Raw genomic sequence first — 25,211 nt, forward strand, 5'->3', positions numbered from 1 at the left:
AATGGAAGGACTGATCTTGATTGTCTGATCTTGATGACCCACCACTGCCTTCATATAAAATTTATATCATAGGGTTTGACATAATTGCCCTTTGTTACTGATCTGTTAGAGACGATTTAGAAACAAGCAGAATTTTGTTGATAAAAGTTATATCAAGTGTTTTAAAGAATCGGGTTTGAAAGTTCTCAATAGAAATAAAAACAAACCAGGTAGTTCAATACAACTGCTCATTAACTCATACAATTAGGGAGATCAATTTAAGGTGGCCGCTTTCGAAGTTTTCATCTTTATTGAAAGCCTGAGTGGATGGGTTTTTGTAGCAGAAACGAATCCCCGAATGCATTCTGAATTGAAGTGTGGGAGTAATTTAACAAACTGACTTATTTCTATCGATTAAATTAGTTGTAATAAGCAAGTTCGTTGTCATTTCTCAACGTTTTCCGATCATAATCCATTCAATCGAGCCTTGTGTTGAACTGATTTCACGCCTGAACCCTTCATTTAGTTGATGATCCATTTATACAAGGACAGGTTTTTGATATCGAAACGAAGTTGAAGTAGGACTCTTCAAAAATTCTTTAACTTAAAGTTCTACTCTATAAATTGATCATCAAGTTAAAGAATTTTTGAACAGTCCTACTTCAACTTCTTTTCGATATCAAAAACCTGTTAAAAATGCTTTTGGGACTTTGTTTGCTGGTACCCTAGTCTAGCCCTGGAATCATTAAAAGACCGAACTTGACCAATTTAAGGCATGAAAAGACTGTCCTTGACAGATGTGCTGACAGACTTCAAGAGATGTCCTCGACTTTGGCTGGAACGAAAACTACCGGCCTTGACTTTGGCTGGACAATATAACGTGTCTTGGATATTGATTGGACAATAAAACGTGTTCTGGACAAATAAAGGTTTAACGTGTAATTTTATTGCTAACTATTACTTACAACGTCGTCAGCATGCATGCTGTCATCTTTTGTGATTTAGAACCAACAAAAAAACTGAATAACGCCATATTTTCATCATAGCTAATAGGAAGACCCCTACAATTGAACTACCTAGTTTCACTCAATATTTTGGCAATTTAGTCCAGCTGCGATAACTTCTTTACCTTAAGAATCGCAAAGATTTTTAATTCTTTTGGCAGTTTTCCAACTGGTTTTTAAGTGGGTCTGCTCTTGTACCATGCTGTTTAGTCTTGTAGTCTTGCAACGGTGCTGCTTCTGTATGTGCTTATGCAAAAGACTTTTACTCGACCCATGAAAAGAATTGAGCTGGAATTTAACTAGGGTCCTCGACCGTGTATTTAAATTCAATATAACCTCCCCCCACCTGGAATTATTAGGTCTTTTCACAATTCCAGGTTTAGACTAGGTAAAAAGGTGTATAAAAAACTCATTCTTTTGGAATTTTTGTTACTATCTGGCTATATTGCAAATTCTGCAGACACTCGATTGGTTTGAAAATGGCAATGATGCTTGCAAAAATTTGACATAATCAATTGAATGGTGCTGTTAAGTTAATAATAACTGACAATGAACTGCCTTTGTACAAAGTGTCTTATTCAGCTTACTCATGGGTGCATTAACTTTTGTACAATTATTTTTAAATATAAATTGGAACTTTTGATCATTGAGTAATTGATTCAGAGAACTTCCACTTCGGGTTCTTCAAGACACCAATTCCTCTGATCGTTTTCCAGCCATATCGATGTCAAACTTTCTTTGTGATCGTCTCATGTGATTTTTCATCGTTCTCCGCTTCGTAGGCTGTCGTAGCCTGTGCTTCGGGGCAGGTCTTTTAGCTGGCTGTCGACGAGCCGACTCATTTTGTTTTCTACCCCTTTTCGCGGGTTGTCGACGAGATCCACCATTTCCACCCCTTTTCGAGGGCTGGCGGTTTTTTCCTCTAAAAATACAAATTTGAATTTGTGAAGAAACAAACACTTTGCTTTCGGAGCAGTTAATTGATATTGATTTTCGGCTTTTGATAAGAAAAAAAAGCAATTTGTGCTCATGTTGTAATGTGTCGTTTTGAGTTTTTGGTATTAATGGGAGGGATTTCAATTTAGAAGCCCAGTAATTATATTTTTCCGATATCGTCAAATTAGCAAGTTTAGTTCGGTTTTAAGTTAACCGCAAAAAGATAGAATTTTGAGCCATTTAGCAACATTCGCCAAAAGACAGAACCCTGGTCTACACCTAGACCTATGAAAAGACTATTCGCGACCAAAAATGGTATGAATAGACCATGGTGGACCCAAAAGAGCTGCAAAAAGAATTTTTCGAGACGTTATTTAGCACCTGGACACTTGCTCCATCTAAAAATTTACGCTGCACTTTTGCTTTGCTCGACACAAACTTTGCTACTTTCGACTCAAAAAGTTGAGATGGAGTTTTGCTCGAACAAAATTATTGAAGAGCAAAAATTGCGTCGACCAAAACTCAAATCATAAGCCAAAAAACATCGGATCTATTCTGTTCTCCCCCCAGTGTTGTTTACGCCACCCAGTTACAAAATATATGTTGTTATATAGCACGTTACCATGTAAAAAAATAGCACGTAGAGGCGTAAAAGATATAAATCCACTAAGCTGTGGGGCCAAAACAGAATAAATCCAAAATATTTTTTCATGGGTCTTTTTGACCGGGTCAAATCTCTTGTGAATTTATGGCCGAGCCAAAGTCTTTGCATTAGTCTGAATTTTTGCCTCAAAAACTTTACGTGAGGTTTCATAGCTCATTATTGCTTATAAGGTAGTCAGCATATATGCTCCTCATAAATTGCTATTCTGAAGAACCATTGATCTGTCAAATGTGTATTATTTTAATTTTTAATTCTTAATCAAAGTCATAATTCTTAATTTTGGAAGGGAGATAACTGAATAAAGCCACAATTTCATTGTGGCTACTGGGAAGAAGGTCATTACAATTAAGCTACCTATTTTCATTAAATCAAGTAATGTGGAAACATAGTCCAGTTGCCATAATTGCCGTATCTTAAGATTTCCAGAAATTCTTAAGACATTTGACAGTTTTCAATTAAGGCCGTATCTTAAGATTTCCAGAAATTCTAGATTCCAGAAAACTAAGATTGTCGTATCTTAAGATTTCCAGAAATTCTTAACATTTGACAGTTTTCCAAGTGTGCTTTAAGTTAGACTGCAGTGGTGCAATGCTGTTTAGTCTTGCTTCGTTGCTACTTCAACCTTGTCCAGCAGCAAACGAAAGAAGCAGACTTATGAAGACTTTTAATTGACCCATGAAAAGACCAAGCTCGACCCAAAAGGCCTATGAAAAGACCATGCTTCACCCAAAAAGTCATCTTAAAGGATTTTTGCTTTAAAGAAACCCATGAAAAGACTTTTGCAGGACTGTAACTAAGAAATTAAAAAGCTCGACTGGGTAACTTTGGTCAACATTGACACTCACCCCCACTACACTATTTGAGCGTTTTCATAAGTCTAGGTCTGGAATAGGGAACACTGATGAAAAACGATTACGACACGTATCCAATATCAATCTGACTCCATAAATGGACAAAAACAATGTAAAATAGCCACGAATGCGACAAAACACAATATTTTAGCTGTGACCTTACGGCAATCTTCGCATTTAACACAAATTAAAGAGTTTTAACAGCTCTTTAAATTCAGTGTTCCATTCACACTAATGAATACATTTGGTTATAAAGTCAAGCAAATATGTAACCGTGCCAGAAGACAAAAACTGCAAGCTGCAAAATAGTTGCCCAAGGATTAGATTGCCCCGGAGTGAAACAAGCCTCTCTGTAGCGCAATTTTAGAACACAGATATTCCAACAAAAATCAAAGATTTTCACACCATTGACCGCAAAACTATGCAAACACAATATAGCAAGGGTTAAAAATATTTTGCAATAATTTGTTGAGGTGATATTAACAAACCTCTTAAACACAATTGGCGACTCTGGAATTCGCTTTTCAACGCCATAAAGATTCCGTTTCAACTCGCTGAGCAGACCACCTCCTCGTTTTTCATCGTCATCATGATCTCGTTTTAACTCGCTCAGTAGACCGCCTCCTCGTTTTTCATGTTCATCGTGGTCTCGTTTCAACTCGCTGAGCAGACCACCTCCTCGTTTTTCATCGTCATCATGATCTCGTTTCAACTCGCTCAGTAGACCGCCTCCTCGTTTTTCATGTTCATCGTGGTCTCGTTTCAATTCACTCAGTAGACCGCCTCCTCGTTTCTCATCGTCATCATGATCTCGTTTCAACTCACTGAGCAGACCACCTCCTCGTTTTTCATCGTCATCATGATCTCGTTTTAACTCGCTCAGTAGACCGCCTCCTCGTTTTTCATGTTCATCATGGTCTCGTTTTAACTCGCTGAGCAGACCACCTCCTCGTTTTTCATCGTCATCATGATCTCGTTTTAACTCGCTCAGTAGACCTCCTCCTCGTTTTTCATGTTCATCGTGGTCTCGTTTCAACTCGCTGAGCAGACCACCTCCTCGTTTTTCATCGTCATCATGATCTCGTTTCAACTCGCTCAGTAGACCGCCTCCTCGTTTTTCATGTTCATCGTGGTCTCGTTTCAATTCGCTCAGTAGACCGCCTCCTCGTTTTTCATGTTCATCATGGTCTCGTTTCAATTCGCTCAGTAGACCGCCTCCTCGTTTCTCATCGTCATCATGATCGCGTTTCATCTCGCTGAGCAGACCACCTCCTCGTTTCTCATCGTCATCATGGTCTCGTTTCAACTCGCTGAGCAGACCACCTCCTCGTTTTTCATCGTCATCATGATCTCGTTTCAATTCGCTCAGTAAACCGCCTCCTCGTTTCTCATTGTCATCATGATTGCGTTTCATCTCGCTGAGCAGACCACCTCCTCGTTTCTCACCGTCATCATGATCTCGTTTTAACTCGCTCAGTAGACCGCCTCCTCGTTTTTCATGATCATCGTGGTCTCGTTTCAATTCGCTGAGCAGACCACCTCCTCGTTTTTCATCGTCATCTTGATCTCGTTTCAACTCGCTCAGTAGACCGCCTCCTCGTTTTTCATGTTCATCGTGGTCTCGTTTCAACTCGCTCAGTAGACCGCCTCCTCGTTTTTCATGTTCATCGTGGTCTCGTTTCAACTCGCTCAGCAGACCACCTCCCCGTTTTTCATCTCCAAAGTGATCTCGTTTCAATTCGCTAAGCAGACCGCCTCCTCGTTTCTCATCGTCATCAGGATGGTTTCGTTTCAACTCGCTGAGCAGATCACCTCCTCGTTTCTCATCGTCATCATGATGGTTTCGTTTTAACTCGCTCAGCAGCCCACCTGCTCGTTTCTCATCGTCATCATGATGGTTTCGTTTTAACTCGCTCAGCAGCCCACCTGCTCGTTTTTCATCGTCATCATGATGGTTTCGTTTTAACTCGCTCAGCAGCCCACCTGCTCGTTTCTCATCGTCATCAAGATGGTTTCGTTTTAACTCGCTCAGCAGCCCACCTGCTCGTTTTTCATCGTCATCATGATGGTTTCGTTTTAACTCGCTCAGCAGCCCACCTGCTCGTTTCTCATCGTCATCATGATGGTTTCGTTTTAACTCGCTCAGCAGCCCACCTGCTCGTTTTTCATCGTCATCATGATGGTTTCGTTTTAACTCGCTCAGCAGCCCACCTGCTCGTTTTTCATCGTCATCATGATGACTTCGTTTTAGATGGCCTATCAAACCACCTGCACGTTTTAATGCGGCGATTAAACCTCCTCCTCGCTTTTCTTCACTATTTCTGAAACAGAACACAATAATTGTTATTTGTTTGACAATTTCTGAAGAGAGCAAAAAGTCATTCAGTACCAAAACTTTGGTAATGCGCATTCGCAACTGAAGTTCCACGTCATTTTTATACATGATTTATGTCCTGAAGTTAAGTATGCACTTTTAAATTGAAACATCAGGCCATTATGAGTTACAATGTCACGCTCTTGTTCCTTTCATATTAAAAAAATAAATGGAAGTAGTAGAAAAGTTTGAAATAAAAGTTCATTTCTTTTACGCGCATTATCTTCAATTCGCCAATTTCCAACCGTCCAGTTTGAGTATAGATATCCTATCGGCATAAAATATGACCGGACATCCACTTCACGAAAAGGAAGCTCAATACACGGTCGGACAGAAAAATGCGATCGGACAAACATACGAAAAACCTGCAACTCAGGTCTCAGTTGACCAAAAAGCTTTCAACTTAAATCCCTATAAAAATATAATTATAAATTCCGAGCCTCGCCTTAGGTTTGTCACGTCCTTAAACCATGCTAAGTTTCCCCAGAATGATTATTGATATATCTGGCAGCAAAAAATATGTTTCCAAAAACTGAAAAAAAAACTGATAAATTGAAATGAAAAATTGAAATTTTTCGTCAAGTTCTAGTATTGTAGGCGCAGCTCTTTTAAAATCAAAGGAGTAAACACAAACTATTGTTTCCCACTCAAACTGATGGATGCGTCTGATCCCTACGCATCAACGTTCGACTCCTTCAAACTCGATGGCCCTGAAAAAATTGAAATAGGAAAAAATGGAGGCAATTTTTGTGTCGCTGCATTTTGAAAACACGATTAATGCTTCAATTTGCATTTAGAACTAATAGAGGTGATGTGGTTATCATTACATGAGAAGCAAAAGCGAACTATTTTTAACTTTTCTCATCCTCTTTTTAATCATTTGCAAACATGTGCAGCTTTAAATACAGTACACTACTATATATTTCTGAAACAAATTTGTGGAAGCCCAAATGACAAAAACGGTCAGTAGAGTATATTAAGCGTTAGAAAGGCAAAAAATAAATTAATCTAAGAAAACTTTTTTCACAAAATACATCATGATGGAAAAACTATATCCCTGATAAATTATGAAATATATAGACTATGAATAGAACTAAGTTTCTATTAACCTCAGTTTTTAAAATTTTGAATAGTTTTTCAAAAACAAAATTATTTATTATTCAGTTTTCAAATAACTAAAATTAGATTTTGATATTTTCTGGAGGAAATGATAATGTCTGAAAAATAATTACGAAATTCTTCAAAATAAAGTACTACACGAGTGACCTTGAGGCGCGAAAAAGCTTCCAAAAACTTCTTGAAGCCAAATCGAACATATCGATCGATCAAAATTTTTATAAAACAGCAAAGGCTTGCCCAATGACCAATGTCAATTACCCGATTTCAAAAAAAAACGTTGGAAGAATAAGAATAGTAATTCGAAATAATCAAAATTTCAATTTAACAGCCTAAAATTGTCCAATAGGATATTCATCACCTGTTTAGTTTAATGAATTAACATGAAAATTATCTTTTTTGCAGAACACCCGAATCTACTTCATTTGGTTTGAGCCATTATTTCAAACAAATAGGCGGGGGATGTAATACAAGCTTACAGAAAAGGTCATTGTTAGATTACACAATTAATTGATAGAATCTCCGAAAATGTATGAAAAATTACATTAGAAATGTCCTTTTATGAATGGACTCAGCGTTTCACTTGCTTTTGACTGATACATTTGTATCGCGCATAACATATTAAAAATATCGATCGACCAAAAAGGGCTTAAAAAAGTACGGCTGTTACAAACTTCTTAACTTCTAATAAATTTGGAGGTTTGAAACAGTATTAATACAGAGTCACTGTTGAAAGCAATAACGCTAAAAAATAAAGAAACATTTTTTCAATGAAATATCAACTTTTTTCAAGTGCACTTCGTTTGATTTCTTCAAGGATGTGGTGTTCCAATCGTTTGTGAGACCTGAATCAGTGCAAAAATTCACTACACACATCGATCTACCTCTCAAACTTAAATGACTATATAAACAAGACATGTAAAAATCTCAAAACATAGCTGGCAGATTGCCAGAAAATAGCCGCAATAGATTCGTAGATCGGCAATCTAAAAAAACATTAAAAAAGACAGACCAAAAAAATTCGTCTTTTCATTGAAGGCTGATCTGTTATATTTTGATTAAAAATCTGTTTAAGTTATTGCTGCCTCTATTAGCTGATCGCAAATAACCTTCATTTAGAGTGACACACACCCATTTGACCTTATCTCTTTGAATTAAAGTAAATAAAAGTCAATTTCAAAGAGAGGAAGTCATTTTTGAGAGTGAGGTAAGTCAAGTGTGACCAAAAATTTAATCACGCAAATGAACAAAAAAAAATCGCTCCACTAAGAGCGAAAAATGACGTCACACATGCAATTCAGTTGAAATTGCGTGAACGAAGGAACAAAAAGTGGCTGTGATGTCATATGGTCGTAACAAAAATCATGACGACGAAATAAAAAAAAAACCAAGAGAAGGCCAATAATAGGCCCAGCTATCGCTGTGCGGCTATTAATAAAGTACGTTATCACAGGGTTATCAGCGCTATCGAGAAGCCGAGGCAAATTCGAGGCGAAGCCAAGTTGCTGATTAACTTCGAGCGGCCAATAACAACCACGTGGTAAAGCTTTTAGTTAACTCTCGTTGTGATTACAACAGTTGCATAACTGCTAAAGACACACCTCCGTGATTCGACTACGAATTTAACACACTCTTTTATCGACACTGTTTTAGTAACAATGGTAATAAATGAGTGTCAAAAACCGTAGTAATTAGGCGTTAACGTGTTATTTCATCGGTAAGTTTATGCAACTGTTGTTACGCAACTGGTCTCATTAAAACTTGCTCTTGGTGTGAACCAGCTGACAAATAAAAAGCCACAAAAACTTTAATAACAAACTGTTCTTTTGAATTTTGAAGATGTTTTTAAAAATTTAAATTTGTATAAAAATTTAAGGAAAACATTGACAAGGCCACAGTTTTAAGTATTAGTTAGAGAGTCCTTTGTGCTTGGTCGAACTGATTAGTGCACCGGCGAGAGATAAGAGCAAGCGAAGCCGCGCTGAAAGGAAGCCCAACACTAATTAGTGAGGCATTAAAAGTGACTCTCTAATTGTTTTAGACCACCTATCAAAACAGCTGCCAAATTGCCAGAAAATAGCCGCAATAGCTTTGTAGATCTGTAGTCTCAAAAAGAAGGTAAAAAAGACAGACCAAAAAAGAAACTTACTCTTTTCATAGAGGGCTGAGATGTTAAATTTTGATTAAGAATCTGTATAATTTATTGCTGTTTCTATTAGCTGCTTTTTAATAACCTTCAATTAGAGTGACAAGCACTCAATTGACCTTATCTCTTTTAATTATAACGCAGAAAAGTCAATTTTGAGAGTGAGGTAAGTCACGTGTGACCAAAAATTTAATCACGCGAATGAACAAAAAAAACTCGCTTCACTAAGAGCAAAAATGACGTTACACGCGCACTTCAGTTGAAATTTTATGAACGAATGAACAAAAAGCAGATTTGAAGTGGTTGTGACCTCATATGGTCGTAACAAAAATTTTGACGACGAAATAAATAAAAAACCAAGAGAAGGCCAATAATAGCCCCAGCTATCGCTGTGCGGCTATTAATAAGCAAAACTGAGTGAGTTCTTAAATTTTCTTTCCGTAATAACTTAGAACATCTGTCGAAGAAAACTTCTGTGCTTAAACTCCTGTGCTTGCATTTGAAAATGCGAGCATTCAAAACACAAATGGTTACAGAATGTCTGCTTTTACCAGAGGAAAAGAATCAAATGGTGAGCGGCATTCAATCATATAAAGGAAGTAAAAAAGACAAAAACTTTAATTAGCTCAACATTGTTAAGAATTTCCTTGTTGAGAATATCATTAAAATAAAAAATACCAAGTTACGGCCGTGAAGCACTAAAACTTTTTCAAAACAAACTTTGAAGCTTGAATTATGCTTTGTTTGGAAAAAATAGATCCAGACTAATCAACTAATTGTCACCTAAATCTCGAAATTAGAATTGCTTTTCCCAAAATTGAACTTCGCACTTTTGAAAAATACCATTAATTGCGAATTTTCTTGACTGCTTGAATTGATTGAACTCCAAACATTTTGCTTTTTAATTTTGAAGTTTCTGAAAATCTAGCATGAAAACTCCAATTTAGAGACAACAATGAAAGCACTCCGCCATCACGGAATTAACAGATCTACTTCTAATAAAATTTGAAAGCAGATGCGTGGTTACAAGCTGTGGAATTCACTCATGTCAAAGTTCTTACCAAAAGTATTCAAGCTTCGACCTGAAAATTTTCTATTTTCTTTGTGCACTTCTTCGAGTACTCCTCTTAGAGGACGGCAAATTCATTAGAGTACCATTAGAGGTATGTACTGTTTTAAACCTTCTTAACATGTGGTCTAATATTGTTTTTAACAACGTCTGATGCAGCAAATTTTAAACATCAGCTCTTAACGATGCTCCAGTATTTTAATGCGTTTTTAAACCTACTTTGGAAGAAAAGCGTATATAAAGACCAAAAATCATTGCTGTCACGAATCTGTATACTAATCCCCGATTACCATTTGAACGGTAACTTTTCAATATAGCCAATGTGCTAAAATACATAATAGAAGAAATCTCACTTAACTATCCTTAATCATTTTTGTTTAATCTGATATTAGAGTTTGGTACGACATTCATGCTTTGTCGAACTTGAGCGGCTAATTTGGTCTCAAGTTCAGTTTCGACGGTTTCACGTTATGTACCTCTGAGGCCTAGCCTGGGCCCGCGAAGCAAGACCAAGTGAACTAATGTTACATGTAAAGCCTGGCAAACATTATTCATCACCTCGTAAATTACCTCACACAGGCATTATTATGCTAAATAGTTCATCGATTAGTTTCAACAATAGGGCGAAATATTTGGTACATCATAGTTAAATTGGCACAATGGATACTTTGGCATTGAGAATTTGGTCCTACCGCCAAGTTAAAGTGTGAGTTGGTGAGTGTGCAAATAAAACAAATTTAAGTTTAAAAGAACACCCAATCTGGAACCTCTAGCAGTTAGTTTTTTGCAAATATTGAGCAAAATCTCATTAAAAACTGGTGTCTAGAATTCTCAACCTTTCAGAAGCTGACTCTTTGCAAATTGGGCAAACAGCAAGATATGTTATTTCGAAACTTCAACAATTTTGGGAAATTTTTTTGAGGTTTCAAATGCGATTTTTACAGTTTCGGCCAAATAAATTGATGTGCCAGGCATACCTTGTAAATAAACGAAAAACGCGTATCCGTAAAATTGGTAAAAAATATTTTATGGTTTTAAGGACAAAGAAATGTGCGAGTTTCAGGTTTGAAATTCTGTTGATATTAATCAGAATGAAAGGCAACCAGTGACTAAATACACAAAATGCGAGAGGTACTTCTTACCTAAAAGAATGATATTGGGTCCAAAGAAACCAAAAATCCGTCAAAACCTTATAGTTCTCATGAGGAGAAAATTTAGACAATTTTTAACAATGGCTCCAGATTCTCTTTTTCCAGAAATTAGACAGTTAATTTGTCTCTGTCACAAATTATCATTGCTAGCAAAAAAATGAGAAAAAACTGTGACTGGCTACAACAAGGTTACATAAACCCAGAAATTTTTTACTCAGTATTGCTTTCTTGGGCCAAAAATATTAGGAGTATTATTAATTCAGATGGAATAACAACTAATAGGCACAGCCCGGTTGAACTGAAATCACAAGTCCCGATTTGCCCATTTCCATCAATAAATTTTGAGGTGATAATAAATATTTAAATGTAATATTGTATCACACGATTGTGATCAATTAGAAATGATTGCTTCCATTTAAAAAAAGATGTGACTGGCTCAGATATTTATCTATGAAAAAATTGAAAGTAATTTTGGCCCCCTTATAATAAACACGGCATTACGTCAGCAAAATTATACAATATCAACCGCAACTAATGCCCACAGCTATAAAAAATAGAGAGTCCAACAACTGTAGGAACTACATTCGTAACCAGAAATTACCTCAGCAAAAAATATTTGCTGTTTATTTTTGTGACCTTTTCTATCAAAATGTTACAATTTAGCGCCCAATTGAGTCCATCTGCTTAAGACTCAGAAAAAACACCGTTGAAGCATCAGAATGAAAGCAAACTTTTAGTTTTTTTGCTTCCTGCATCAACTACCGGGAAGATTTTGGGAAAAACGATACTGTAGCAAAAAAGTTTTCAGCTATAGGATAGATATTAAATAAGGTCATTGTCGTGAAATTATAAAAACTACTTAGTAAAAGTTTATACAGAACTACACGAACCCTTTAGGTTTCCGTAGGACCGTAAATCGTGTTGAAATCTCCTCTAAAATAAGAATAAACAATGTTAAAATCTCATGGAATCATTTCTCCCACGAAAACGCCTCATGGTGCTAAATAAGTGTAAAATTAAACAGTTAGTGGACATGGCTTCTTATTCTGATCAAATATATCCTGACTATGTTGGTGACAATGTTTCCCATTCTTTCCGCTACTCATTCACTTTCCTTACTTCACTTCCTTACTTTCTCCCGTTCGCGCAGTTGGCCAAACATCAGTTCCTCTAACATTCAGTTTCGACGCCTTGCTGACGCCTTGCTTTTAATTAGAGTTTAAATTTATTTAGAGGAGAAAACATTATAGAACTAGAAATTAATTAGAGTCGCTAGAAGTCTCGATATGGTGTGTTTTTACACCAAGTTCTGACACCTCATTTTGAAACACTATGCAATGTCATAAGGCTATGTCGAAAAAAAACAAGTTTTCAAAGAACAAATCTGAGCTGCAAATTAAATGTAACGCAAATCGAAAACGAAAATTCCTGCCTCGCGAAACACTTGAAAGTCCACCCTATTCACGCATTGGCGGTAAAAGCAAACTATTTTGTTTTGAAATTGAATTGATAAACAACACAACCAAAAGTTTTTATTAAAAAAATGAAATTTGCGAGAGCAAAAGATCGGGATCTATTCAAAAAACGCATAGTTTTTCCAATTTCCTGGCAAATTTTTTGCAGGCTTTTGAATCAATCTTGCACGAATCTTGATTCAAAAATCCAAAAATTGCAAAAATATGCGTAACCTTTTCCAATTTATTAATCGTTCAAGATATTTAATTTTTATTACCAGGGTTCTCTTTGCAAATCATGAAAAAAAAACACGATTAATACATAGAGCCCCACAGTACTAAAAGAGAACCGCAGAAAAAGAGTTAACATAAAGTGATAACTGTGGTGGCCTGTTTTTTCACCACCATTTGTAAACACCCTATATTTTAACACCGATTTTTAGCCCCTATTTTGTTTCCCCCATTTTAAGCTTTCTATAATTGAGGGTAATTAGGTCTCAATCAATTCTATTTAGTCTAATTAATAGAGATTAAAGTCAGTGTGAAATGAATTAGTTGTGAACACTTTTTCACATTTCGGTCATTTCACCCCAATTTTATTTTGTAAAATCATGGCACATAAATGTCAGGGGAAAAAAGCTAACGACTAAATAGTTTACAGCAAAACTGAAACAATTAGTGAATTAGTTGTCTCATCTAGTCCCTTATGGGGCAATTGAAAGCAATTGAAAAGTGGATGGAACCACAGTACATTTCTTGTTTCATTGTATTTTAAAATCACAATGATAAATTCCGACTTTGAGTTCACGATTTCCTACATAGCAAGGAAATATTGGTTGTAGAAGGCCATGAGTTTTATGTTAAAAGAGTAAATAAGACTACCACTGCCTTGAATTGCTCGAAATGCCTTCCAAAACACCACCCAGCTTCAATGCTATCGGACTGCTATTTCCATTTAACACAAAAATTTGCTAGGATAATTGGAGAGCTTGGATTGAAAAAGCTGGTGTGAGACAACCATGAAGTGGCCCTGGCACTTAAAATGATCCCTGCTCTAGCTTTCGAAAGAATGAGGAAAATCTTTTGAATTGATTGTCGAGGAAATAACTAATGTGACAGATCAACAGCATTTAGATATCTTCGTTATTGAAATAATAGACGAGTTTTATTTATATTTCCAATCAAATTTTATCAAGGGTCCACTATTGAACCCTCCTCTTATATCCCCCCACAAATCTGGAATCAAAGAGACGCAGCCATAGAGGGTATTGCAAGAACAATTAATGCTGTTGTGGGCTGTCATTATGGGATAAGCCGTGTTCAGCGGATCCCAGCCCGGAATTTGGAAACTTTTGGCCAATTTGCAAAAAGTCGCTGCGGTGCAAAAGTTAAACTTTCTGAATTCATCATCCGGACACAAATACCCAAAGAAGGAAAAGTATGAGAGCTTGAAAGGAAAGGTGCAAAAGCTGATCGAGATTTACGGGGATGAAACTGATATTCATTTCTCAGGGCTATTGTCAGTCTGCCTTAGTTGTGTATTTGAAATATTGTTGTGTTTAATTATGGTCAACTTTTGGTACAGCTCATGTGGATCACCTCTCATTCCAGGAACGAATTTGCTATTCCGCGCTGTGCCCATCCTTTCGGGAGGGGACAAATTTCACCAATCAAGAACAACCAAAATTTTATTTAAATAGTTGTTTCTATTGCTTATCATGAATACCAACTGCAAACACTTGATCAATTCCATCAGTGCAACAACGAAGTCTAATTAAGGGTTGCTCCACCAACCTGATGAAAAATAATAAACTTGAAAAAGTTAAATCGCCCAATATGTTAAACAAAGATTAGTATGCGTATGCTAGACATGTAAACGGATGCAGACATGAGACAGACCTCTTCTCGGGTCGTTTATGTTGTTGGTGTTGATGATTCCTTTTGCCAACTGCACCCAGAATGTTGCTCGGAATGTATCCTGAGAATGCGTTCCAGTCGTAACGCTTAGCCGGTCTAAATTACACTCCCCCTAAGTGTAATCAAACAATTCCCACTGTGTCAATAAGTTCTTTTATAAAGACCGACGACTGGAAATTAAAAAACGACAAACTATGGTTCTTTCAATCAAAACATTGCAAAGAAAAAACTTCTACAACACTTAAGCAAAGTTATGTGAAACTTAAATCAGGTTAACATTTGCGCAACCAAAAGCTCATAGTAAAACCAATTAACAAACTTGCAGAAATGACCCACCAAAAGCCAATAAAAAATTTTGCTAGAAAAACTTTTATAAACAACAGGGAATCTTTCATAGTCACGTTTTGTAAGTGTTTCACGTCTTTTCATCAAATATCACGACCAAAATTCAAATTAAAAAAGGCGGTTTATTTCCGTGGGGTTCTATTTCCTGTCTAAAATAGTGGGTTTTTTCCGCGTGGGTTTATTTCCTAGACCCAGGAAAATTGACCAATTATAAAATACAATGGTTTAATTGTGATAGAAAAAACATCCAATACAAAAACAAAACCGGAAGAATTCCGGAAACGATTCGAAGTCTTATCCCCGAAAGAACTGGCTTCTCAAATAGCTAAAATCTTCATGCAGAACGCATCAATGCCGAGAAAACAGCTGTATTAAGTCAAAGAACAAAACAAAATTTGCTGGAAAATAAAATGAGAAATTCGAATGATTCAATTCATTTTTCATGTAGAACAAGTACACATACAAAAGACAACCCTTTGTTTCGTGCAATGAAAACTAGTTATCCAACAACAAAAAGTCAGCCAAGCCTTAATGAGCTTACGAGCATTTTCTTCTGAGGAAAACGAGAAAAAATGAGGACAAAATTGTTCAAAATGTCTCAATTTTTTTTTTCAAATTGCATAGAAAAGACAACTCTGTAGTAAAAGAAACTTGCATTAGTAAATAGAACCTACAATCATGAGGCTTTAGTCCAGGCTTTAGTTACAAATAACTTTTTTGAAAAAAAAAGACAGAATGGGCCAAACATTGCGTTAAGAATAAATATGAGCAAAATAGTTGAAAAACCATAAAATTTATCAACAAAAAGACAAAAAACAGAATATGATGCAGAGGCAAAAAAACTGTTTAAAATAAAAACTGAGACCCCAATTGTATTTGAAGAAAGTAATTATCAGTCAACATGTCCAAACGGCATTTCAAGCAAATTCTCAGTGCCGCGCTATGTCAAATGAAATCAATTACAAACAAATTAAAAATCTAGAAAAAAGACTTAAAGTATCTTTAACAACTGATAAAAGCAGAGCTGATTAGATCTATAGGTCTCAAGAAAACAAAAGAATGATACATGCTATAATGTGGAGACAGAAAAAAAAATTGAAAAAAAAAACAGAACGAATAGTTTTTAATTATTGAGAGTTAAAAATCAAATTGCAAAAAATGAAGTAGAAAAAAAACTTCCTTATTTAGCAGAAAAATACGAATATATCACCTTATATAGATTAAAATGTAGAAACAAGGTTCAGAACGAAAACAATAAAAAATTTTGCAAAAAAAATGTCACAAAAACTTCGCAGAATTTTAAACTCTGAGCGACACAAAATCATTCAATTATTGGTAAAAGAAATTTAATTGCACTGTCAGGGGTCCCTAACAGTGCAAATAAAGACGTTTCTATTAGTTAAATCCAAAAAAGAAATAAAAAAATGGACAAAAAAACTGACAAAATTGGGCAATCATTTGTACAACTCTATAAAACAAAATACCTAACATTATTAAATGGCATTGAATGCATCAAACATCAACAATAAATTGCCATATGCACTGATGGTTGCTAAAATTGCTTTCAGATCCATAAAAAACAAGAAAATAATTTAAAAGAGCCAAAAATGAATTAAAAAATTGTGACATATGTGCTCATCTAAAAATTAAAACTTTATTATACTTTCAAAAACATTGTGATGTCAATTCGAGAGGTTAACATGTCAAAACAGCGTCTATTAGAACCTATTTTCACAGAAAACTGAATTATAAGCAAAAAAATCCGGGTCAGTTGGACGAGAAACGGCTAAAAAAGTTATATGCGGCATTCTTCAAAGGCCAAAAGTCATTCGCTGATCGAAGCGAATGATCAAAACACTTCTCTCGCTCAGAAAAAAAATGCATACGACAATTTTACTCTCTTTCGCTTTTAGGTCAAAAACGCCGTCTGAACGAATAGTACTTCCGGAAAAAAAATCATAAGAAAACCAATACTCTTCGAGTCGTAAAAAACACTGAATAATAAAAAAATTAAAACAGCTGTTTTCAATTTTATAATTCCAAATGATTTTTAAAATACTAACTGCTTTCGAAACAATTTTTCAAGCGCTTTGTTTTCGTTAAAAAAACCTTAAGAAAACCAAAACTCCTCTTCGAGTCGTAGAAACACTGAATACTAAAAAAATTAACCCAGATGTTTCCAATTTTAAAAATCTATATTATTTTAATAATATTAAACTACTTTTGAAACAATGAAAAAATTAAGAGGCAATACGATAAAAAAAATAGTTAACACTTTTCTTATACTTGAAATAACGTCAAGATAAACAAGGGCATCCACAGACAAGGATTTGATTGAAAGACTGATTTAAAAGATTTAAAAGATTGCAAGTATTGTAAACTTTTAAAAAAACAGAAAGACTAGTTCTTAATTATTGAGAGTTAAAAATCAAATCGCAAAAAATGAAGTAGAAAAAATAAAACTTCCTTATTTAGCAGAAAAATGCGAATGTATCCCCTTATATAGATTAAAATGTAGAAACAAGGTTCAGAATGAAAACAATAAAAAATTTTGCAAAAAAAAATTATAACAAAAACTTTGCAGAATTTTAAACTCTGAGCGACACAAAATCATTCAATTATTGGTAAATGAAATTTAATTGCACTGTCAGGGGTCCCTACCAGTGCAAATAAAGACGTTTCTATTAGTTACATCCAAAAAAGAAAAAAAAATTAGACAAAAAACTGCCAAAATCGGGCAATCATTTGTACAACTCTATAAAACAAAATACCTAACGTTAATTAATGGCATTGAATGCATCAAAAATCAACAATAAATCGCCAAATGCACTGATAGTTGATAAAATTGCTTTCAGATCCATAAAAAAACAAGAAATTAATTTAAAAAAGCCAAAAACCAACACTCCTCTTCTAGTCGTAAAAACACTGAATACTAAAAAAAATTAAAACAGCTGTTTTCAATTTTATAATTCCAAATGATTTTTCAAATATTAAACTGCTTTCGAAACAATTTTTCAAGCGCTTTTTTCCGGTAAAAATAACCTTAAGAAAACCAATACTCCTCTCCGAGTCGTAGAAACACTGAATCCTAAAAAAAAATTAACCCAGCTGTTTTCAATTTTAAAAATCAATATTATTTTATTAATATTAAACTACTTTTGAAACAATGAGTGTAGTTGTTTATTTGTTGTTGTATATTGTAGTTGTTTATTTGTAGTTGTTTTTGCTAAAACAATGTCTGTGTTCATTTAGAATAATAAAAATAAAATTTCGAAGTCAATAGAGGCCTGCCGAATTCAGATGGAAATTAGGGCCGTACCATTTTCTTAATTTTGCAAGTATTGTGAACTTTTCATGCGAAGAGGCGGCTGATTTAAGGCTGAAAGAGTGATTGTCAAAAGAGTGATTGAGTTCTGGGGGTGGAATGGGGGGAGTGGGTGTCGGGGTCCCCTCCAAGGGTTCGAGCTTGCGGGGTTGAGGGCGAAGAGGTGGATGGGCGTGGAAGAGTATGAATTCATTTAAAAGAACAATTTCGAGTCACGCATTAAACTTTTCTGAATTCGAAAACAACGAATGATGAGTTCTTTAAAAACAAAAATTTAACATAAATTTTTAATATCATGGCATTAGAAAAACGCAGTTAGCAACTCATCGATTAGTAAGGTTGCTTCGTTAGTAGCTAGGTAGCTGCGGCTTAGGGAAGTTAGCTTTAGCTGGAGGTGGGTGGTCAGCGCGTGGAGAAGGGTCGCGCGTGCGGGGTTACGGGTGGAATGAGGTGGATTGGTGGGAGGGTAGAGTGGCGGGGGGAGGGGAGGGTCAACTCTAAGAACCACCCTTCATAACATTAATTTATGTCTCCTCAATTTTAAGTTCGGTGAATCGCATGATCGAAGACTAGTATGGCGTAAGGCTCTAAGAGAGCTGTTCAGCCACTTAACCATTTCCGGGCTTTACCTGTTTATCCCGTTTTGAGAAAAAGTTGATTAGCCAGACCACAAAAAAAGACGCTAAGTCAGTAGAAGGAAAAACCGCATTCGAATAGACCAGCAGGACTAATATAATTGCTAAGCAGAGCACAAAGCGCCCTGAATTTTACAAACTCAATGATTCAGCAAAAACAGCGAACCGATTGAAATTAACAATAGAAGAACCTTTAGTTAGCCTAAAGTAGCAAAACCACCAGTAAGCCAATAGCGCTGACAGATGAACAATCTCTGATAACACAAATTTGAAATAGGCATATGCGTAAACATGTGAACAGCTGAATTGTCTCCGTTTATTCACTTTGGCTGAAAGAGAATTAGAGCATGCATGTGACTATAAGCTCCTACTGCACGTTCTATAAATCTTTTCGACAAACTTTTTGCTCAAAAAGAGTTCAAACTAGATTTGCAAAATTTCTTGTGAATGAATTAAACAAATCTTGGTTCTTTTTCTAATCCAGGTAAAGGTTGTCATTTTCATAATTTTACCCATTAATCCTTAATCTCAAGTTTGAACTGGGTGCCGAAATGGTAATCTGTTAAACGTTAAAGTGAAGATTTGATTAATTGGTCTATAAGACTTTTGGGAAAATATATGATGGATTTGAAGACCTGATTGAGGACAAACCACTTTCTAAATAAAAAAGGGCAGATTACGATTATGTCCGTAAAATTACTATTGTTTGGCAAGTATACAACAACAAATTTCTCGCTCAAAGAAAATTCACATTCCGGTTGTTTGAGTGGAAAATGGAACGATTTAGAAAGATTTATAAACAAAATCTAATCGCGTTGAAAGAGTAACTAGCCCTTCGTGGTCCGCTAGGTCTTCGGTCTCTTCCACCAGTTCAATCAGTTCCTCCACCGCCTCTTCCGCCTCCTCCTCCTCTTCCGAAGTGTCTCTCTTCGTCACTATCTCCTCACGTTCCTGGCGACCATGATTGTTAGCACTCACTAACTGGCCAGGCCCGAACTCTCAAACAAACACACAAACACAATCAGACTATCTTTTCGTATATCGATCTTGTTATATTGATGTAAAAATTTTTCCCAATTTAACAAGTCTATTTGGAAAATGATTTCATTGGACAAGGATAACTATGTGCTAAGTATTTTCGATCCTCTTCCTACTGGGACTTTCAAGCTATTAGTTCACGCTTCTTCGGCAACAGAGTGCCTATCAAAGTGTATAAATATGAGTGTATGCTTACACTGAAAAAAAACATAGTGTAAACACCACAGAAAACATTTTGTAATTTCTCGATACACTAAATAGCTATCAGAGAAATTCGGTACATTTGTAGTTCAGTCAAAAGGTATAGAAAAAAACCTTGCATAATAAGTAGTCTCACGTTTAGAAGTTTCAACGCATGAAGTATAGGGGAGGGGATCACTCTCAGCTAACTTCTAAATTTGAAGCAAAATTGTTCTGGAGACAATTGTCTGGTAAACAGAAAGCAAATAAGGTATTTCTTTCATTAATCGAAATAAGAAGACTCGTGCGAGTAGCACAGAATGTTCCAACATGCCTCTAAGTGAGGCCGAAATAACTTTAAGCTGTGTTAGAGAAATGGTTAAGAGTATCGGAAAGCAACTTTTGTCAATTGGAGAAAAATACTTGTTAAGTTTGAACTAAACCATTTGCTAACTTTTTCTTAAGACAACAAAAACCTCACAAAAGACATACACACAAAGAACACATAAAAAAAACCCACACACTCACACACACACACATATATATATACACAAATACAAAGAAAAACGGAAAGAAAAATTTTGTTTTCGCAAATTTGTCTTAACTCATAATTGAGGCAATCGCATCGGTAATCGTAATTTTGACACTAAATTCTAAATTGAGCTCTTTATAAGTATTTCGAAAAAGCGTGTCTCCATTATTTTGTTCTCCGAAAGAAAATTGATACAGAAAGACTGGCTCGTGCGTTAGTTTTTAATTAGCAGAAAACCGAAATGGTGGATAACTATATTGTTTTTATTTTTCAAAAAAAAAACAAAAAAAATCAAAATTTTTGGCCGTCAATTTTTTTTTTTGCTTGAAACTGTGAACATTTACTCGTGAAAATCAAAACTCCATTTTAACAAACTAAGTTTAGTACAATTTTCTCCATTTGTTAATTGCGACGTTCCTCTGGAAAACCGACCGATTTTTTATTTGTAGTTCAAAACTAGATTCTTTGAGCTACAAAATGATGTTTTTCTTTATTCGCTGCGAAGCGCGAAAACAAGTTAAAATTTGACTGAAAAAAAAACAGTATTACCACATTAAAAAAATGATGGAACAATAACTTTTTCATCACTGCTAATTAGGCATGAAAACAATCAAGGCTTTGCAGTCGTACAAAGAAACAACAACAAACAGCCGCAATTGTTTAGGACAACTATTGAGAAACCAACAAGACCAGAGACAAAAATGCTATCAAAAATAAGATTTTTATTTAAAATTCTGTCCTTAATTTCGGAACAAGATTCAGAGACTATTTCGATTTAATTTATACTTTCACGCTTAAGTAGTAAGCTTTCGCTTTCTGCTTGCTACTTCGGCGTGACTAAAATCACAACTCCAATTTCAGTTCTCATTGTCCACAAAAATTCAAGGAATGTGTGAAAATGCCCTAAGAAAGCTTCCATATACAATTCAAATTTTTTGATATGAAAAAAAATATTGCTTTGCGCTATTAAAAACAAAAATCTTGAAGCTAGCTCTATTTTGATGCAGGGCTCGGTAAAAATTTTGGTTAGAGTGTTGGTTCCAAAAACATTCAATTACGTTTCTACTCAATTTTCTTTATTCAATTTTTGGTGATAACTTTGATTTGTTTAATTCCCCAAATACGGAGATAACAGAGTTTTCATTAATCTTTAATAAGCCGCGTTGAAGCTGTAAAAAGTGCCAACAGATTCAGCAGGCATCAAAACTACACTTAGAAGTACTTTATTCCCTAGTCGAACACCGATCTTACGAAAGAGTCCTTCTCTTGTGAGACCTTCCAAGAACATGGTTAACTCCTTGTTCTAAGGAATTTAGATCAATTCTTTCAATAGTCTTGTATAAATTTTACAAGATCTTGCGAGATAACGGTCGTTTTTGGACTAAGGTTCCATAATAATATGTCACAATGGAGTCAATAATGCATACAGTACTAACCACTTAGAGTAGAGAGGCAGAAGAGTGCAGCCACGAAGCCACAGATCAAGTTCATCCCAATCAATGTCCAACTTTTACTACCAATTTTTAAAAATAGAATCAATTCTATCTCCCCTTTTTCAAATCTGCATCAAACTTATCAACTCGGGGAATTAAAAAGAAATAAAATGATCAAACAACACTTTGCCAGATTGCGCAACTAACTGCTGGGGCTTTTATTACCTCAATTTAATTGCGTAATGTCCACGTGGCTTTAATTTAACACCAATTATGGTAGAATCAATTTCATTTTTATTTGCCCAATTTTTTCAACTAACCATCGCCATATGTTTGCAAGTTTTTTATGCGTTGCTGGTAACCGATTCAAATTCGATCTGATTATATCATGGTCTGCATTAATTTCAAAAGTAATTTCGAATATGGGTACTAATATGCGGATAATTTATTTCATGGCATCACAAAACCTCAGTGGAGAAAAACATAATTTTTTAAAGTAGAAACTATCCCCCTAGAAAATTTATTCAGGATATATTTCTTCATTGATAATATTTCATTTATATTTTACCATTCAAACATGCATATTTCATGAATATAAACAAATGTTGAACACTTAAATGTCCTTTCATTCGAATCAAAAAGTCTTATAGCATTGAGAATTTAAATATTGAGTACCAGAAAATCACTGTAATTGATAAATTCTCTTTGACAAAGTTTGTCAATTGATATTAAAAATTTGACTTGTGAAAATTATAGATCTCCACCGTTCAACTATTTAAAACTCGAAAAATCTCATTACAACCGATAGAAAACAAGTCTGAGGGTTGAAAACTGAATTAATCAGTAAAGCATAAATAGCAGGAAAATAAAATGAACAGGATAACACACAGTACAGTAGTTTGAGCATATTTAACACAAGAAGAAAAACTATCAAGCAAAATGAAAATAAAATCAAACATCACTATTTCATCAAACACATTACAGTAATATGACCCCATGATGTAAGTTTTTTGCCAAAAGGGCTGGCAAGTAGTTGTCCAAATTTCTTCAACTGGCAGCTATAGAACCCTTAGCTACACAAATTTCACAAACTTTGAAAAAATTACTAAAATCAAGCCATACGTTTCAATATACTCATCCACTCCCGATTCACAATTTTTTGCTTAGCTAAATTTTCTTTTGCTTAAACATGCACCCAGTAAGCAAATGACCATCTATAATAACAAGACGGTTCTTCCGAGACTGTGCGTAGTACGTCCCAACCTACGTCACGCTTGTGATTTTTTTTTGTACTGAGAAAAGCTTTTTTGACCATCAGTTTTGCAACTCAAATTGAAGCATTTTTTGAGCACCTTTGATTACACCTTTTTTAAATATGAAAACAGTAAAAAATCAAAACCCTCATTTTAACACGGTTTTAAAAGGTAGTTAAACACATGCATTGTCAAATACTTTACAACATAAAGCAGCTCATCAGAAAAACGAAGTACAGCAAGAGCAATCAGTCGCAAAAAATTATCTTGAATAAACACAGACAGTAACTTGCAAAATAAAAGTGAAACGATCAGTTTACGCACAAGAAGTAGCAAAAACAAACAAAAGACTGATTTTTTCCCTCATCTAAACCCTAGACTAATAAAAATATGCCCAATTTATAAAATATCTACCAATTAATTAGGTGAAAATCCGAGTGAACATTCTTCTCAAAAAGTCACAGAATACTAAGTAATCATCAGAACTTGTAGGCGAAATTTGGCAAGAACTATGTTCAAAGTAAATTTGAATTAATTTGATCGGACAATTTCAAATCCTCAATAACAGTAGTAATCATATAGCGCACTAGGAAAGGGGATTATCATGCTATGGGGATAATATGGTATAAATCCGAAGTGTATATATTCACAAGTAGATCCTACGAGGTTGCTGAAACAATAGAAGTGAAGAGTGAGGATAAGAAAACAAACAAAACGCGAGATAAAACAATTGGGGAGGCGCGTAAGGGAGTGAAACAAATTTCATTTTAAAAAACCTTGGGGAAGGGAATGGCATCAACGATTGCGATGGTAGACATAAAAAGTTTTCACGAAAACTTTATTTTTGAAAGAAAATTATCCTGATTATGGAGAAAGCTTTGTGTACTTCTTAGCAACTTGTTTGCATTTGGATCCCAACATTGATCTTGACATTACTCGTAAACTGCGTCCCTACGGAGGAATAAATGGTATTGATAGTTCGTCGTTAGACAAATATTTCAAATCTTCTCAAAATTTTGAGGTTGCATGCTTTTCCTAATGAAACTGCCGCTTTCGTTTATGAGTTTAGCGAAAAAGGACCGGGTTACTCATAGGTTTTACCACCAGTTACAAACAAGTATCTTGGTCATGTGACCGGCCTTGCATTTTGTCTTAATGTGAAAACTTTCAAAGGACGATTATTCAGTTTGTTGGAATGCTGAAACCACGGGCAGTTGTTCTCGACTTTGAAGGTTTTCGGAATGAATCTGGCTTCATAGTTAAAGAACTTGCTTTTACTAACGCAAACTTTATCGACATAATTTCCTTACTACCTCCCAATTCATACACAACGCTCTCTTCAAGTGACCAAAAGTCTTAACAGTGGGTTTCTTGCACAGTCTTCTGTGCGAAACGGGAGAATATCGTTACGGCTATTTGCAACAAATCATAGACAGCATTATTCTTCAATTTCCATTACCGGTGTTTTTCGCCGAGAGCAGAAAGAAAACAAGTACTCTCACGGAACTACTTCAAAAAACGTAATAAATTTGGAGACGTTGTCTTCTTCGAAAATTGAAAATTTGAAGTTATATCAAGAAAAAATCCTATTTGCATCCTACATGCACTGAGTTTCCCAAGAAGCCAGAGGAGCAGGCATTGCGCAAGGAAGAAAACCCTGTTGTTCTATCACTGGTTGAGCAAGGAATCGACGTCCAGAGAAAACATATCCATCACTGCGTCAAGTGAATTTATCTTTTCAGTTTGACAGTCTTCAGCTGCATAGCGCAGGACAATCAATTGAATGTGACTCCAGTCAAGGATCAAACA

General features: G+C 35.3%; 1 protein-coding gene across 2 annotated transcripts; it reads right to left on the bottom strand.

The window, feature by feature from the left end:
- Positions 1-1,469: 1,469 nt before the first annotated feature.
- LOC142345828 (uncharacterized) lies at positions 1,470-22,338 on the bottom strand. 2 transcript variants are annotated; one of them, XM_075398229.1, is made up of 5 exons: positions 22,153-22,338; positions 19,799-19,964; positions 14,644-14,757; positions 3,923-5,755; positions 1,470-1,905 (listed from the first exon to the last, which is right to left on the bottom strand). In XM_075398229.1, exons 1-5 carry the CDS (start codon positions 22,205-22,207, stop codon positions 1,668-1,670), a joined length of 2,406 nt encoding a protein of 801 aa, XP_075254344.1. In that variant the 5' UTR covers positions 22,208-22,338; the 3' UTR covers positions 1,470-1,667. The 2 variants fall into 2 exon arrangements, with proteins under 2 accessions (XP_075254344.1, XP_075254345.1); XM_075398230.1 differs by lacking the exon at positions 14,644-14,757 and having other exon boundaries at positions 22,153-22,337.
- Positions 22,339-25,211: the final 2,873 nt, after the last annotated feature.

The sequence above is a fragment of the Convolutriloba macropyga genome, chromosome 9 (genome assembly GCF_964194025.1).
Source record: "Convolutriloba macropyga chromosome 9, txConMacr16.3, whole genome shotgun sequence".
Classification (NCBI taxonomy): domain Eukaryota; kingdom Metazoa; phylum Xenacoelomorpha; order Acoela; family Convolutidae; genus Convolutriloba; species Convolutriloba macropyga.

Coding starts and splice junctions, on each gene's coding strand:
- LOC142345828 (XM_075398229.1), bottom strand. CDS start 22,207: ATGAACTTGATCTGTGGCTTCGTGGCTGCACTCTTCTGCCTCTCTACT. Junction 19,965..22,152: donor CTGCCTCTCTACTCTAAGTG/GTTAGTACTGTA, acceptor TGTTTGTTTGAG/AGTTCGGGCCTGGCCAGTTA. Junction 14,758..19,798: donor GACCTAGCGGACCACGAAGG/GCTAGTTACTCT, acceptor AGTGTAATTTAG/ACCGGCTAAGCGTTACGACT.